General features: G+C 36.5%; 1 protein-coding gene across 1 annotated transcript; it reads left to right on the forward strand.

The window, feature by feature from the left end:
• Nucleotides 1–10,802: 10,802 nt before the first annotated feature.
• LOC131079944 (aspartic proteinase nepenthesin-1-like) lies at nucleotides 10,803–12,146 on the forward strand. The gene has a single exon (XM_058017981.2). The coding sequence runs from the start codon at nucleotides 10,803–10,805 to the stop codon at nucleotides 12,144–12,146; it is 1,344 nt and encodes a 447-aa protein (XP_057873964.1).
• Nucleotides 12,147–18,587: the final 6,441 nt, after the last annotated feature.

Here is an 18,587-nt window from a genome sequence, read left to right on the forward strand (position 1 = left end):
ATTAGTCTATGTGCCTAATTTAACAAATATAAGTGCAAAATCTCGCGGCTACAAACAAAGTTAGTAGTTTATATTGTATTCTTTGGCGATGAAATAGTTTATAACTCTGATCTTTCACAATGAAATAAGTACCTGCAAAACCAACAATCTGCAAATTAGGTTCGGGAAAATGACAGTCCAGAAGCAGAAATGAGGAATGCAACATACAATATTTGCAAAATTAATAAAAAACTAAAAACGCCATCAAATTGACCAAGAACGCCATCATATATGCCAAGAACACTGCTCTGCACACCAGAAACGCTGCTCTGCACACCAGAAACGTTGTTCTGCAAACTAGAAACATTGTTAAACTGACTGAAAACGCTAACAAATTTGCCAAAAATGCCACCATACATACCAAAAATGCTAAAGTACAGACTGAAAGCGCTAAAGTACAGAAAAACATAAAAACAGAGTTGAGGAATCTCCCATAAATGTCATTTGAGGTGTTGGAACGCCACAAAAAATGCCAAAAACGCGATTCAGGAGCCCAAGAGAGCTAATCTGCACTCCGAAAGAGCTAGTCAACCTATCAATGAAATTTCCTGCAAGCAAACTTGTTAAAGATCAAAGGGGCTAGGCCCCACGGTGGGTGCCAATTAATGTGATGCTAAAAATGTGGTTAGTATAAGAGGCATACGCATATAATGAGACAATAAAAACATAATTGAAAAGATTAATTGAAAAACTAAATCAAAGATGCAAACCATAAGCCTTCCTTGAAATGTCCCATTTTCCTCTATTCTTGAGGACCTTGAAGGTGTTGGATTGATGAGCTCTCAGCGGAGCAATGACCTCCAAAGTGGCAACTCAAGAGTTGAGTAGCTATTTGATCATGATTGACTATGGAGATGATATGAAATGCATGATGTAAGAAACTAGATTAACATGCTATGATCAATTCCAAATCTAATTACTAGATAATCAAAATGCAAATTGCCTATAGTAATGATGCCTAAATTGATATGAGATGGGATCCATATTGCTCCAAAATGAGGGGTATTTATAGGATTTCCAAGGCCAAAGTTGAGGTGGCAGGAATCGACGGTCCATATCTGATCTGAAGATATCAAGGGCCAAGATTGAGGAAGTTGGAGAAGAGGTTGGAGGAAGGGACACTTGTCATCTCTGTGGTGACAAGTGTCAAGGAGCCTTGCTCATGAGAGGGCAAGTGTCCAAGGGAGGAGACATGTGGCAAAAGTGCCATGTGTCTCAAGGAGAGAATATCCACACCATGAGAGGTTAGGATAAGGAGGTTAGAATGTGCAAGATAGGATAGGTTTAGTTAGACCCAAGATTAGATTGAATGGGTTAAGTTAGGGGATGGTTAGGTTGGGTGGTTAAATTTAGGAGCCATGTGCTCATTTGAATTTAGAAATTCAAATAATTGAAAAATGGTAATTAATCTCAACAAACTTGAGTTTGTTAATCTTAATTAGGGATTAGAAGAATTGATTAGTATGGGGAGACATTAATTAATTAATCAAAGGGGGATATGAGATTAACTATATAAATAAATCATTTAGATTTATTTACTAGTAGATGAATAGAGAAATTAATTAAATTGCTTGTGAATTCAATTAATTAGGAAGGGGATTTAATCAAATAACTACATATTTAATTAACCATCTTCAGACCCTTTTTAGGTGTATACAATATAATGCATTCATATAGATACCATTGCATTCATCAAACATTCATTTATACACATTCATATAGATACCATTGCATTCATCAAACTATCATTTATACACATTCATATAGATACCGTTGCATTCATAAACATTATTCATGTATACATATAGATACCATTACATTCATAAAACATTCATTTATAGTGCATACATATAGAAACAAATTGAATTCATAAAGCATCATTGATACATACATGTAGTAACCATTGCATTCATGAATCATATAGAATCAAATAGATACACATCGCATAACTCGTATCATATAGGCATACATGAAAAACAAAGCATAAATAGATCGTCGTCAAAAAATAGCATATCATATATATATATATATATATATATATATATATATATATATATATATATATATATATATATATATATATATATATAACTCAAAAATGATAATGTGTATAAATACAATAAACAGGCCCGAAGGCTCATATAACATGATCAAAAGTGACTCAACCGACACTGCCTCTGTCAGTAGGTGGATCTTGTCCACTAGGTCCTGTCCCAAGATGTCGGGGTGGTCACATCACTTCTCCATTGCTAGTCCATCTAGAAGTATATCGACTCGATCTCCTCCCCATGAAAGCACTGAAACTGGGCTCTCTCTGATCCTCAAGGATATCTCTCTCATAGGCTTGTCGATAATAAATAGCCTCTTATGTAGCAACAAAATACCTATCTGTCTGGCTGTGTGCCTTTGTCACTAGTCCGAACAGCTGATCATATGCATCCATAGTGATATGGGCTCTCCTCACTACCTCATCTCTCTCCCTCTGGAGACGATCCCTCTCGACCTCCAAAGCATCGTAGTCTCTGCAGTAGGCCTCTCGCTCAACATCTCACCTAGAGACCTCCTCCTCCAGACTCTGGATCCGCGCTCTGATAATCTGCGGATCGTTGTCACCCACCTATCCACCCCCACCCTCTGTAGTAGGCACGTCCTCTAGCTCAGGCATCTCCTCATCCTCATCTCCACCCTCGCTGCTCAATGACTCCAAAGAATCATCGTTGTCCTCGCTACTAATAGACTCAGTGTCTCCACCAATGTCTATATCCTCGTCTCCACCAGGCTCCGCACCACCCTTTGCAATACCCTTTGCACCACCCTCATCTCCTCCACCACCCTCATTTCCTCCCTCGGCTCTCTCTCCCACCTCTAGCCTCAATCTCAGCCTCGGATGACGAATCTGGTGCATTATGATCGAAATAGTAGGATCGGTCACGGGAACAGGCATGTGTCTAGAAAACCATGCATCATACTCTGGCGTCGTCCTTGGATCTGTTGCACCTCTGCCCCAACCCCAGAGTAACGGTTGAAGAGCATCAGAATTAGTAGACACAACATGTGGTTATATGCATACCCCCCAATCAGATACCTCCCGAGATACACAAGCAAAGTAAGCACTAACAACTGGTGTCAACTGCACCTCTCCAAACTATCTAAGTAGCCAACCTGGGAGGTACATCTCGATAATCCGTTGAGTCTCAAAGGTCCTACCAATCAAATACCTCTGTTGTAGGCAGAAAGGCAAGTGTACCACATCATCCGGCCAACTGGGGCAATCTAAGTAAGGTCTCCAAATGAAATGTTGAAGTATGTCCAACGGATTCCTCCAATACAAGGTGTTACCTGAACCCTTGTGTCTGATACTTGTTGTATACCTAAAAGCATAAGGCTCACCAGGTTGCAAATCAACATGAGTAACAGGCCTCCAATGGAAATATGCTCTCATACCCAAGTTTGGAGTAGTGTCACGCCACAACTGATAGACTGATAACCCAGATAAACAATCCCATGCATCTGATAGTATAACATGGCAAGCAGACATGGACCCCATGCATATACTCGTCGATGAACAATCATATCATGGAGCACTCTGCCCCATCTGACTAGAAATCCATGACCTCGTATGTCAGGTATCAACAAACCATTGTCCTTTAAGGTAATGGATGCCTCACCAGTAGGTAGATGAAATGAACAAGTCTCAGAATGCCACTGCTCTATCAAAGTTGTAATCATGGCCCTGGTGGTTGTAACCTCTGGTAAGTGTAACACATGGTATAAACCAAGTTGTCAAATATGCTCAATCTCCTCATCTAGTAAGTCAGCCCGAAGGTCAAGTCCACTGGGTTTGCTCTGTCGGCAGTATAACACACCAATGTTCTCCTGCAAAGATAAAAAGTTCAAAACATCAAATATCGAATAACAGAAAAAGTAAAAATTTCCAGATGCATAACAAAAATATTGCACATACAACGAATGTGTGACATTTTACTACTAATATTGTACAATAATAAACATGTGTGTAACATTTAAAGCGAATGTATAACATTAAACACCATTGCATAACAAAATCAACAAATGCATAACATTTTGACCGATTGTGTAATGATTAAGGCATATGCGTAACAATTATGGTGAATGCGGTACATTAACCACGAATATGTGAAAGCCGACAGGCTAATGCATGACAGAAGTGAAAAATTGATCACTAGAAATTTTTTGAAAAATAGCAAAAAACAGGCAAAAAATCAAGAAAATACCATGTCGCCAATCCCAAGAGGTCTCTGATATGAATGTACTCGGTCATACATGTGCAATCGAGCTCTATAACCAGCCATGATGATCGAACACTCACAAGAAAGCGCAAAATTCGTAGCAGAAAACAAAGAACTTAGCAAATAGCAAATGAGTAAATGAAAACCTAAAATTCCTATTTATAGCTCAAAATTAGGGTTTTCTGACACCTCAACACTCATGGTCCCTGCTAACTTCAAACAACTTATATCCTATTCAAATGATCTTGAAAACACATGAAATTTCACACGCTTGCTCGTTATAGGGGCAAATGTAGACACCTAAAAATGTCTCATTGATCATGTACTAATTATTCCTCTAATTGATTAAATAATTCTTTAATTATTTAATTAAGTCGTTTAATCTTATTCTTCTAATGTCATATTTTCTCATTATCTTACTAATTATTTTGTTTCTTATTCCTTCATCATTTAATAATTTTCAACCATTTTCTAATGTTAATTAAATATTTATTATTTAATTAATCTAATTAAGTCCCCAATTTAAATAATCTTTATTATTTAAATAAATTATATTTTCAATTTCTATCTCTTTAATCATCTAATCATTCAACCCTCTTCTAAATATTAATTAAATGTTTATTATTTAATTAATCATGATTTTAATCCTTTAATTTAAATAATCTTTATTATTTAATTAAATTTCATTTCTAAATAATTAAATGGTTTCTTTAAATTATTTAATTAACTAATTAATTCTTCTAGTTACATGTGCATGATTTCAAACACCAAATTGAAAATCAAAGTCAAGTTCTAAATATATTCAAATGCTAAATTGAATTTAATTCAATTATTTGAATAAGTCTCATACAAGGATTAAATTGAAAATCTAAGTTAAAGTGCAAGCACATGCTAAATTAATTAATTCAATTATCTCTCCAACTTCTATTTCCATCTTTTAGTTAGCTTTTTCTAAATTAAACTTTCTTTGTCATCCTCTTTGTTTCCTCCAATCATTCTTTTTCTTCCTTCAGTTAGCTTTTTCTCAATCAGTTAACTCCTTAATCTATTCAAACTATTCTGTTTCACCTCTAAATCAACAGTTCAACTATCAATTTTCATGTGAGCTCACCTGAGTTCCACCTCTTGATCAATTTGTTCCACCTTTCAATCAATCTTCTCCAAAAATCTATAAATTGAGCATTCAATCTCCATTCTCAATCTCCTCAATCTTGGACAATTACTCTCAACAATCACGAACTTTGAATCTTTGTGTCACTTGCAGGTTGCCAGCATAATATCTGAGAGCCATCATACCACAGAGAAGAGAAGAGCAATGGAAGTTATACGCAGTCACAGAATAGGGAGTTTTTTATTGATTTCATTTATAATTCCTATTTTGCTTGATTGTGTTATTTCATTGTTAGTTTGTTAGAATTCTTTCATTAGATAGGGATTCGTGATTTCCCTTTGCTCCTAATTGAATACTTGTTTCAAGATGAATTTTGCATGCGACATATAGGAATGTAATTTTTTGTTGCATATTTATTCATTATCAATTTTGAATTAAGATTGGTTATAATTTAGAATAATATTTTTTTTTAATTCAATTACAGGTTTAAGTTTTGTATTGCTTGAAAGGAAAGTATACATGCCTTCAGTTGCTCAGTAGCATTCCATAAAATGGGGTATCGCCCCTATAATAACAAAAAGAACCCGAGATAGAAACCACACCAACAAAGCCTACCATTTCGGATACATTCCTTACAACAGGGAATCCCCACGCAAAAAATTGATGACCTACAGGAAACCAACCTACCGGAACCAGCCAAGGGTTTCCTCCCTGGAGAAGTTAGGAATGGCCTGACTAGGTCCTGCCTCGGGCAGCGCCATCCTGACACATGTCGTGGTTCCCGGCCATCCGCCTCGCAACTCACTGTGATCCACCACCTTCGCACTCTTCTGCGGGATTTGGTGATGCACCAGCAGCCGCCTATCTTCACCAATCAAAGCCTGCAACTTCACCGAGGTCTGCTTGCCACGCAATTTCGCTCTCTCCACCAGTCCCAACTTCCGCACAAAGTCCACAAGTTCCCGCCACCCATTCCTTGCATCCACCAACTGGGATTCCACCGAGCGAGAAGCCAACCACACCACCAGAGGTTGCACTGCTTCATTCCCCCTGCCTAAGTGCCTCCATGGCCCTTGCTCCATTCTCAGACCCATTCCAATATCCGCACATGCCACCACCTCCACCAAGCCACCTGACCATTTTGGTCTCAATACTAGGGTCGCCACCTGCAACACATCCTCCTTTGAACCTCCCACCATCAGAGCCAAAGCCACGAACAGGGATGAAACATCCAAATTTGTTCGTAGGCGACAGTCAATGTCTAGGAACTCTTCCCCAAACATCAGGCGAACTGCCCTCTAGAAATCTTCCTCATCCACCCTAAAAACATTCATCAGACGGTTGCATGAGATTGTGCCTCAAAATGCAGGCATTTGGCCCTCTGTAAGCAGCTAAAAAATTGGCTTCCATCCTTCCCCTATCTCACAGCCAAAACACAGCACTCGCAAGAGCCAATACAGTCCTCTGCACAATGCCAAAAAAGAAAACGAGGGCCTAAATAAACAATCTGCAACCACCTCATACATTATTTTCATCGCACACACCACCTCATACCATGCATCATCAGCAAACCAAAATTCCATACACTGACATCATTGCACCTACACTGCCATTATGCAACTTGTTGTCAGTGCGATGAACACAAACCACGTGAGTCATCCCCACCCCTCCATCATGCATATCTAAAACGGATCACGCAAATCTCAACACCACGTCTTGGGTTCCCCTTTCAAACTCAAAGCACCTTCATCCAAAATCTAAGGGACCCAAATCCCTTGTCTTCAAAGAAATTAAAATGATCAGCCAAGGAACCATTTGCACCTACATTCGAAAGCCTATCAACCTCAGCATTCGCTTTCCTTAGAACATGTGACATCTTAAAATCATCAAACCCATTCAGAAAGTTATTCATTCTTCGGATATGTTTATCCAGGTGTCAAGCCTCCATCCTTCCCCTAGCAATGACATTCACCACTATCTGGGAGTCCACTTTCTTGGTTGAGTTAATTATGACATAAATAAGGGCAATCATTATTATTTATTTTTATGGAGGTTTTTTTAAATATAAAATCTATGTTCATTGGAAAATATAAATAAATGTAACAATTAAATAAAATATATTAAAAATACTACTTTTCAAAAAATTTACTTAAAGGACTATGATTTTACAAGATCATATTTTCTGGTTACTTTTTTAATTGCTCAAAATTAGACTTTTCTATCAAAAACTACATGTGATCACAAGTAAAAAGGTTCACCTAAGGACCATATTTGATACAAAATATTTTTAGTTGAAGATCCCTTCATATAATTGTTTAGGCATAAAATTTATAAAAATGGAAAAAATGTGCATTCATTCAAACCCTAATTACACATAGTAGGCATTTTATCTTTGAATGAACGGCCCTCATTAAAGATGTATAATGAATTTTCCTTCCCCATTTTTTTTGTGTGTCTCATCCACAAATAAGACATACTCTTATGATTCCACCCAATAGAAAATACATAGATATTCTAGAATGTGCTATGGAGTATATAGCAGCTCGTGAGAGTGTAATACATGTACTACCAAAATTCACAAGAATTAACTTGATACTACAATAAAAAAATAAGTTAATTTGATATTCCTTCAAATAAATGAGTGTATTGATTAAAAATAGAACCGTTTTTTCATAATGAGAGTATCATGACTAATAGATATATTGTTATTAAGAGAAATCTCATTTGAGTAACATGTAGAAAGTTGATATCATGTTAATCGAATTGTACAATTGTGTAACTATTGGTATTCCACGAGAAATTAAAATGCTAATCTACCATGACTAGGAGAGACTCCAAGAAACAACTCAATCTATGTCTAATCCAAGACAAGGAAAGAAAACGCTATATTTAAAACGTTAGGTTTATGAAAAAAATATTAGCGCTCTTTAAAAAGTAAATTTAACTTAGAAAAGAGATATGAAAATAAATGAACTATTGATAAATTGTTTTTAGTTCATTTGTAATTAAGTTCCCTATGTCCTATCAAAATAAATAATTGTTATTTTTTTTATTAGGTTGTATATACAAACTTGTTTAAAAATAAATCTGGTCTTATATTTTAGTAAATTATAAGTCATCAATAAAATTTCAAGTTTATTTTTTTCCTAATGATAGATCATGGAGTTTGATCTAAAATTTTGTAACCAAAAAAATATCCAAAAGTAGTTATAACTAAAATATATCAATCAACTATAATGATTGTTGAAATATTATTTCACTTAAAATTATATAATATTTTTAAAAATATTCAATAATATTTTAACACATTATCACCATTTATTTCTCCAATCACCAAACTATAAATTAAAATATATATTTTATAAAATGCATTTACCTAATGATAAAAGGGATATACAACTGTAGTATAATTCATACACATTTTTCTATAAATAATTATTATTATTTTAGATAAAACATGCATCTACTGTGTTGATTACAAATTTCCTAGTGATATGGTCTAGTGATAAGGTTCACCTTGTGGGATCTAGATCTTACTTTAAGGAATATTTAGTCTTAATGTACTCCAAGGTGTGACTCTATTAATACCCTTTGTATTAAACTATTTGTAAAGATCAATCATTAATTTCTAGATTGATTTCTTGGAGGATTGCATAATCCTGATGGAATATATACTTTTACTCAACACCTCTCCCTAAATATGATACCTTATATAGATGTCCATTCAAGATGAAATAGTTGAAAGAAGAAATAGATTTTATGACCTAATCAATGGGGAGAAATGATGAGAGATCAAATGATGAGATGATGATGCCTCTCTAAGAGGTTAGTATGCAAAAAGTTGCATGAGTGAGATTTTGAATGATGAAAGAATGTAAGAAAAGTGAATAGACAAAAAGGACATGATACATTGAGAGATATAGAGAAAAAAAATTATTGGGAATGTCTTATTATGTTGGCATGTGGAAAGAAGCCTTATTTTGATATAGCAATTGATGTTGTGCATTAGGATATAGAAGACCAAGGTGACTATGTATCCAATGCATGGACTGACACTCAAGAAAATAATAAACAATAAGATGCGTGAATATTATCAAGTCGTTTAACACACTTGATGGGCATGTGTGGAGGCAATTATCAGACATTAAAAGGTGTTCTCATCACATCTTAAGGTGATCAACCTTGGTGGATCCTATGATAGAACATCTAATAAACATGGCACACAAAAAATAACAAATAGGGATATGTTGTTTTATTAATTATTAATTATTGCACACACATAAGCATATAGATGAGCAATAAGCATAAGGCTAGGTGTAAGGAAGACTGGGTATGGAAGCCTATCTATGCAATAAACATAATGCAGCTTATGTATGTACAATAATTAATAATCATAATATATAATCTATTCCCATCATACAGTAATTCAACATTATTTTTTCGACTATTCTTATTTTACACTTTAATCCTTTGTTGAATATGTAAAAATATTTACAATTTAACATTATGTTTATATAATTACATTCATTCTAATCACCCTAAAGATATAAAAATATTGGACTACACCACTTTGATAAAGGACTTCTCAATACAAAAATGGTCAAAACAATCATGTGCATTTACTCATCCTAACACATGAATTATCTAACAAGTTATACTAAAATCCGTATGTATGTGTGTGAAGGTATTTTTAAATTCTACCTGCCTAACAAAGAAAAACCCTCGGTGTGAAATGGAGAATATCATTGTCTAAGAGTTTGCTTTCCAAGCGTTCATATGACAATATCTTATTACCTAAGTAACCGTCTAGTTCGATTTTACGCAGAGTATTTGAAAGTAGTATCGAGTTGAGAAGGGGAATGAAAATGGAATCGGCGAAATAATGGGCGCCTGCAATTTCACTATTGTTTAAAGAAGACGGAAGGAGATTCCATTTATGTCAATTCCACCATTTCTTTGTCACAGTTGCGGACGTCACTTTCGCGGGTAGAATGATTGAGAATGGGAGCATTTCGATGGGAAAGCATGACCGAACACGAAATCGCAAGCGATTGCCGAAAGAAAGATAGGACGTGAGTGTGATCATCTGTGTATACCTCAACATGATTTTCCATTCCTTGTCAGTAACCATCCACGATTAGAAGGGAACGACAAGAAGAAGAATTCCGAGATTGCGAGTTTTCCAGGTTGACGTTCTCAATTCAGAGCATTTGAAGACAGAGACAGGAAAAGGCTAGGCTGTCCGAGTAATGATTTCCCATTAAATTCTATATATATGGTGCAGTTTGTCACAGACCAAAACATCATAGGGAGCTTGAAGGAGTTTAATAGGGGCATTGTTTTAGAAACTAGAGCTTAGTATGTGGATTGCAATGGAACGGGTAATGTGTGGCAGGCTGGCCTTCATCTCCTTAATAATAACAATGTGCATGATATCATGCTCCTGTGGCAGAGTTGCCTGGACGAAAACGGGTGAAAATCTGGGGCTGACGAGGGTGGAACTGAGTCGCAGAGAACCAGATTTGAGCTTCAGTGAGCGATTGAAGGGCGCAGTAGCCCGAAGCAAGAGCCGATCACAGAAAATAGACGCAATTGTGAAGAAAGCAATAACCAAGCAGCTAGATGCTGAATCCCCCGTACACGTGGGAAATGGCGAATTTCTGATGAAAGTGGGAGTGGGAAGCCCTTCAGTCAGCTTCGACGCAATCGTGGACACTGGGAGTGATCTGATATGGACTCAGTGCATGCCTTGCATTCAGTGCTACAAACAGCCCTCGCCCATCTTCGATCCATCCAAATCCTCCACATACTCTAAAGTTCCCTGCCACAGCGATCTCTGCAATGCATTGCAGCTCAAGTACTGCTCTCCCGATTGCACCTACCTTTATCTCTATGGCGATTTTTCCTCCACCAGCGGTGTGCTGTCCTACGAAACATTCACCATCGGTAATGCCACCCGCGTTCCTGAAATCGCCTTCGGATGCGGAAACAACAATCAAGGCGAAGGCTTCCAGCAGGGCGGGGGCCTCGTGGGGTTGGGACGTGGTCCTCTCTCCCTCACCTCTCAGCTCGCCTCCAAGTCCATGGTCGATAGCAAATTCTCGTACTGTCTCCTCCCCATCACAGACTCCACCTCCAAAACAAGCCCTCTCTTCTTCGGCAACGACGCTGCCCTGAGCGGCGCAAAGACACTGCAACTGATCAGCAGCACCACCATTCCGACGTTCTGGTACATCCCCATCACCGGAATCACCGTTGACGGGTCCGCCCTGGACATTCCTCCGGGCACTTTCGATCTGAAGGCTGACGGCAGCGGAGGGATGATCATCGACTCTGGTACCACCGTCACCATTCTCGATGAGGCCGCATACTCTCCTCTCAAGGCAGCCATCCAGTCCGCCGTTCATCTCACTCCCGCAAACGGCTCTTCCACAGGGCTTGATCTCTGCTACAAAATGTCTTCTGCAGGCTCAGTTAAGCCCACCTTTCCTTCCCTTACCTTCAACTTCAAAGGCGGGATCGATTACGAGATTCCCACAGAAAACTACTTTATTGAGATAGACGACGGGAAGGAGCAGCTGTTGTGCTTGGCCGTGCTGGGGTCGTCTGGGCTGCTTGCATCGGGGCCTTCCATCTTCGGTAACGTGCAGCAGCAGAACTATCACATCCTTTACAACGACGCCGACAACACTCTTTCTTTCAAGCCCACAACCTGCGATTCTCTCTAGACCTCTCTTCCCTAACCTTCCTTCCTTCCATCTTCCTTCTCACTGTGTTTTTCTCCTTCATACACATACAGGTTACAGGCTCGCTTCCTAAATATGTATCTCTCTTCTTTGTACAGGGGCAACACCACCTACTATCTAGCTTCTTTCATGTATCTTTTTTTCGTTATATATGGGTAAACACTTCGTTATAAAATGAAACACTTCGTTATAAAATTGATAACATTGCAGATCACTTCTAAGCCAATAAAATACTTTTCTAGAAAGAATCTGTAACCTCGTTGCAGTTATATGTAACATATACAAGAACTTCATCATATACTAAAATAATCTGTATATGTGGGCGTCTATACAAACTTATGTGAAGAAACAAGTCAACAAATTTGAGATGCAACAAGAGTTTTCACTCTTATTATAACATGAGGTTATGGTATTTGTATGAAGTATAGTGATCTAATTACAGATTCACAAATTCAAATTGGACATTAAAAACACATCTTATATGATGTTGACTTTAGAAACTAATACAATTTCAAAACTTTCTAATGCTTTACAATGTTAAAAAATAATAAATAGATTACTTGGAGTTTAAAATATGGAAAGTTTATGTAATGCTAAGTTTTACATCCTACGGATTCACTATTCTTTACACAATGAGTTTCATGTTAGTAAAATTTAAATGTATAAATTGCACATTTCAAATGTATAAAAAGTTGAAGTTTATAACTAATGATATAAGATGTCTTGTATTATCTATCCACTTGATGATCATATAGTTTTTTTTCATACAAACTATTCTAATTAATGGTGAATAATTCATGTCCCATTAAATAAATTTGGTCTATCTAAAGTTTCAAGGCAAATAAATTTGGTCCATCCAAAGTTTCAAGGCAAAGTGTATAGGAGAATATTTGAACTCCTATGATGATCAAACATCCACACTAGCCTACATGACATGAGAATTTGTTGGAACTTTGGTGTGTTATTTACTTGCAAAGAATTCCTGAGTGAAAGTGATGCAACACCTCAAATATAATGTATAAAATAAATTTCATGTTCTTAAATCTAGCACAATGGTTCATGAAGTAAGAACCATCTATAGTACCCAATAATTAATAAGGCGATTCAATGAGCAAATAAACCTCCAATGTAGTATATCAATAAATTAACAATAATATCATGTATTTATAGATAAAAATAGCTTACATAAGTCTCTACACAAAACCAGTGCATAGCAATCCATCCTTTATCCCTTCCAAAGTAAATCATGACATTTACAATTTAATATCCTACCTCTAACCACAAGACATTGTCTCCTAATTTAACTCTAACTCTCTATTTTTAGTATGTGCATACCTATTGTTCCATAAGTAGCTGAGATATTGCAAACCATTACTAAACTTAGCAGACCTATTTAATTAGTTGTGGCTCCTTATTATAAGGATTAAGTTTGCATCATTATCCCCTTCTTTTAAAAAATTTGAACCTCCTACTCCAAAGCTAATTTATATGAAAAAACTTCAACAAATTAAAATCCTAAGAAACTTAACAACATGACTATTACATTTTTTGTGATGTAACATTACTTTTTATCCTAGGATGATACTACATCAAACATCTAAGAAATATTTTGAAATATATGGTAGAAACATAATTTCAACTTGAAGAATTAAGCAACGGTGTTCCCTTCCACAAAATAAGATATCTTTATAAATTATCATATTTTCTTTATTTTACTTCTAGTCTCTTATTGGAATAGAGATCCTCCTCCTCTACTAATTAATTTTCTTTGTTTTTTCTTAGCTCCTTGAAGGTTTAATAGTTCTCCACTAGAAATTATCATTTCTCTTTACTTCATCCATATTCACCTTCTGTTGCATAGATTGCACATAAATTTTTAGAAGTAAATCAAGTTAGGGGAATAAAAAATGTTCATATGAGTTTCCTCATTCTCTCTATTAGGCCATTTAGACATGTGTTTCAATTCATATTTTATGCTCATAGGTCTTAATTTCCTAGATCTACATGATGTTGTTCACAAAAAACTCCTTGTTGCATCGTCTTCTTTTTGTTCACAAAAAACTCCTTGTTACATCGTCTTCATTTTGTTGCACAATAAAGTTCTATGCTCCTATTTCCTCCCTCATTCACTTTTATCCCTTCCTTAGGAAAGTGATGATCTTCTACTCCATTTTCACCAATAATGGGATTCTCTAGACATTCCTCTAGCTACCTTTAGCAATTTATATTTTCTAAAAATAATAAATTTTCATAAACGGTACTTCCAAATAAATTCATCTTTTTTTTAGCTTCCTCTATATAATGTGGATTTTTCCATTGCTACAACATTTTGAGCCTCCTATTGTGATAGGTTGCAATTTTCTTCATTACAGTTGTTTGACTCTTCTCTTTTTGCATTATAATCTTGAATGCCTTCCCCTTCTTCAAGGTAGCACAACTCAGCAACTCCATCCAACTCACATATCTCTTCATCCTCAACCCATTCATATATCTCTTCATCTTCATCCCATTCATCCCTCTCTTCTCTTTGTATTTAAATTATTTTATCTACTAATATTCTTGCCAAATATTTAAGGGATTTAATCTTCCCCTATTGTAATAGTTCTATCCCTTATCTAATCTATTGGGATTAAGGTGTCTCAACCTTTCCAAGTTGTACTGTTTATTTTTTTATGATTATTTAATTATTTTATCCTTTTTTTTGTTGCCTACTATGTCAAGTCACTTTGTCAGACAAATTGGTGAAGTGGCATCCTACATGGAAGGTGATGTGTATGACATGGAAGCACAAATTATGGAAAGTAGGCATCTCAATTTGTGGAATCCATTATTTTAAGAGTTTACTCTATGATGGGTTATGATAGTTGCTATGTCACTATTACGAAAGACTGTGACAATCAAAATGACAATGTAAGAGTTTGAACTAGTATTTTTATGGTAGGTGGTAGTCTTGCATGTACCAAGAACCTTATATGTCAAGTGGAGTCTCTTGCATGCATGAAAATTCCTTGCATATTGAGTTTGATTCCTTTTTTTGCATGGAAAGTGAATTTTGGTGCCTTACATGTTCCCCTTTCTATTTTGTATGTATGCAGTTGAGTGAAAGGAAGCTAAGGTGCAGAAAATGCTTCCTAACACTAATCTACTGGGGAAGATAGTGCAAATTTTCTTACAAATCTTCTATTACAATAATAGAAACACATTCATAGAGAGATAATAAATATGCATAAAGATAAACAATGAACACAAGATATATCATGGGGAAAACCCTTTCAAGTAAAAAATCTTGCACTCCAAAAGCACAGTACTTCGTATTTCAGTAATCAAAATCTTACAATACAATGCCAGCACTTAGCTTTTTCAATAGGAGTCTACAACTACAATCCACAACCTGGATTAATTCTGGTAGCATGACACACCTGCAAACATTACATATCTAACACTCCTCAAGACTACCTTTTATAGAGAAATACAACTCAAGAGGAAGCTTCTAGATGAAGCATCAAGATGGGGTCGTGCATAACATTTGGCCCTATTTTTCGGCCACCAAAAAGCATGCAAATGACACATGTACATCTCCAAATGACTCCCCATTCAAACCTCCTAAGTTGGGCACTCAAAATTTACTATTTTGAGGTATGACATATTCTCTTACGCATCTTACAATTGTCATAACTTACAAGGCTTGCAGTTGTAAGAGAATCTATCATAAATGACTAATTTTAGCTTATTTTCTTACAACTCGTCATAACCCTCTCCATGCAAAAGGTATATCCTACCACTTGTCCATTCTGTCATAGAATTTGTCATAGGTTGACACTTGTCAAGATCCTCATGTGGGATGCCTACCTCCACATGTGCAACATATGTGTCATACAGTCATCGCCAAGTAGGATCCCACCAAGCTTGTGGATCCCACTAGATGACTAGACATGTGTAGGTAATAAATGAAATAATATATTAATAAATAAATGCATTAGCCATTGTTAGGATTTGCACAGGTTAAGACACCTTAATCCCAATATTCTCCCACTTGCCGAAGACCTTTCAAATAGCCCATAAATCAACTATAGGGGGGCGAGAGGCCCATAGAACTGGAACACCATCTAAACTTATGTGTGCTCATTAGTTTCATCAATGCATTTGCAACATTCATCAAAGTGTCAACCTTCTCCAATTTTACCTTCACATCCTCTACCATATCTTGAACAAAATGAAACTAAACGTCAATATGCTTCTTTCTGGCATGGAAAGTCGGATTCTTTGCTAAGAAAATAGCACTCTAACTGTCACAACAGATAGTAATCAATCCCTCATCAAACCCAATATCTAAACACAAATGGTTTCCTTACAAGCATGAGTAGCTGCCATATACTTTTCTTCTATTGTGAACAAAGCGACTACAGCTTACCGCTTACTCATCTAACTAATAGCACCACCATTCATAGTAAAAACATAACCACTAGTGGATCTTCTGCTATCAAGATCACCTGCCTAATCTAAATCCACAAATACACACAAAATGTCAAGGTCCGATAGGATAGCCATGATAACACAAGGAATACTCAGAAGTACCCCTCAAATATCTGAACACTCTCTTAAATGCATCCCAATGCACCCATCCAAGATTAGTAATATATCGACTCAAGACTCCCATTGTTTGGGCAATGTCTGGTCTTGTACAAACCATAGCATACATGAGACTACCAACTGCACTCACATATGGTACACTGGCCATGTCCTCCACCTTAGAAGCAAATTTTGGACAATCCTCCACAAATAATTTTGTTCCCAATGGAATAGGAACTATCATGGATCTACAAGTTGTCATGTTGAATCTCTCCAACACTGAATTCACATACTTACTCTAGCTTAACCAAAGCTTTCTGTTAGATTTGTCTCTTCTGATCTCCATCCCTAGAATGTACCTAGTTGCACCTAAATCTTTCATCTCAAACTGTGCTGACAACTGAGACTTCAAGTCAGAAATCAAATGTCCATTCCCAAATAGTAACATATCATCCACATGAAATGCAATAATGAGAATGCGACCATTATCAGTTTTAAAGTAAACACAATGATCGGATTTAGACCTCTGAAATCCCAAACTCAAAACATAGGTATCAAACTTTTGGTACCACATCCTAGGAGACTATTTTAAACCATACAAAGACTTTTTTAACTTGCAAACCAGATTTTCTTTACCTTTCACTACGAAATGCTCTGGTTGTGACATATAAATCTCTTCCTCCAAATCACCATGAAGGAATGTTGTCTTCACATCCATTTGCTCGATTTCCCAATCATGAACTATAGCAAGTGATAATAAGAATTGAATGGATGTCAGCTTTGCAATAAGAGAGGAAATATCACCATAATCTATTCCCTCAACCTAGGAACACCCCTTCGTAACCAAATATGCTTTATGCTTCTCAAAACTACCATCATGACCCAATTTTTTCTTGAACACCCATTTGCATCCCACGAGATTACGTCCTTCAGGAAAAGGTACCAGATCCCAAGTATTGTTCTTCCTCAAAGATGCCATCTCATCATTCATGGCTTCCATCCAGGAATTTGCATCATGCGTACCCATAGCCTCTCTAACAGTCCTAGGCTCATCAGTGTTAACAATCAAAGAAAAAATACAACTAGAATCTAACAATGAATATCCAAACCTATCTGGTGAATACCCATATATATCAATTTGATGCCTATCACGAGTAGACCTCCTCAAAGGCTAAGGTTGAGGTTCTTCATCTTCTTTGGAACTTTCAAAGCTGCTAGAACTCTCCTCATCATCAGGTCCACCAGGATCTCGTAGTTCTTCTTTCTCAAGAGTAGAAGGTATCTAAACTACCTCCTTATTTTGTTTCTCTTCTTTCTCTGGTTGTAGCTCAATAGTGGAAGGTTTCATCTCTCTAAAAATAACACTTTTGCTATAGATAACCTTCCCTGACACTGGATCCCAAAGCTTGTACCCTTTTACACTGACACCATAGCTGATAAAGATACACTTCACTACCTTGTTCTCCAACTTAGATCTTTTTCATTCAGAACATGAGCATAAGATTCACAACCAAATACTCTGAGATATCTCATCAAGGGCTTATTTCCTGACCACACCTCCATAGGTGTCTTATCAACAAGTTCTGATGTTGGAAATCTATTTACTAGATAGCAGGCAGTGGCTACTGCTTCGGCCCAAAACTTTTTTTCAAGGCCAGCACCACTAAGCATACTCCTAGCCCTCTCCGTCAATAACATGTTCATCCTCTCTACAACTCCATTCTACTGAGGGGTGTATGGAGTTGTCTCATGCCTCTCAATTCCATGATCCTTACAGAACCTGTCAAAACCTACTAACCAAAACTCACCACCATTGTCAGTAATCAAACACTTAATCTTTCTACTAGTTTGATT

The sequence above is a fragment of the Cryptomeria japonica genome, chromosome 10 (assembly GCF_030272615.1).
Source record: "Cryptomeria japonica chromosome 10, Sugi_1.0, whole genome shotgun sequence".
NCBI lineage: Eukaryota > Viridiplantae > Streptophyta > Pinopsida > Cupressales > Cupressaceae > Cryptomeria > Cryptomeria japonica.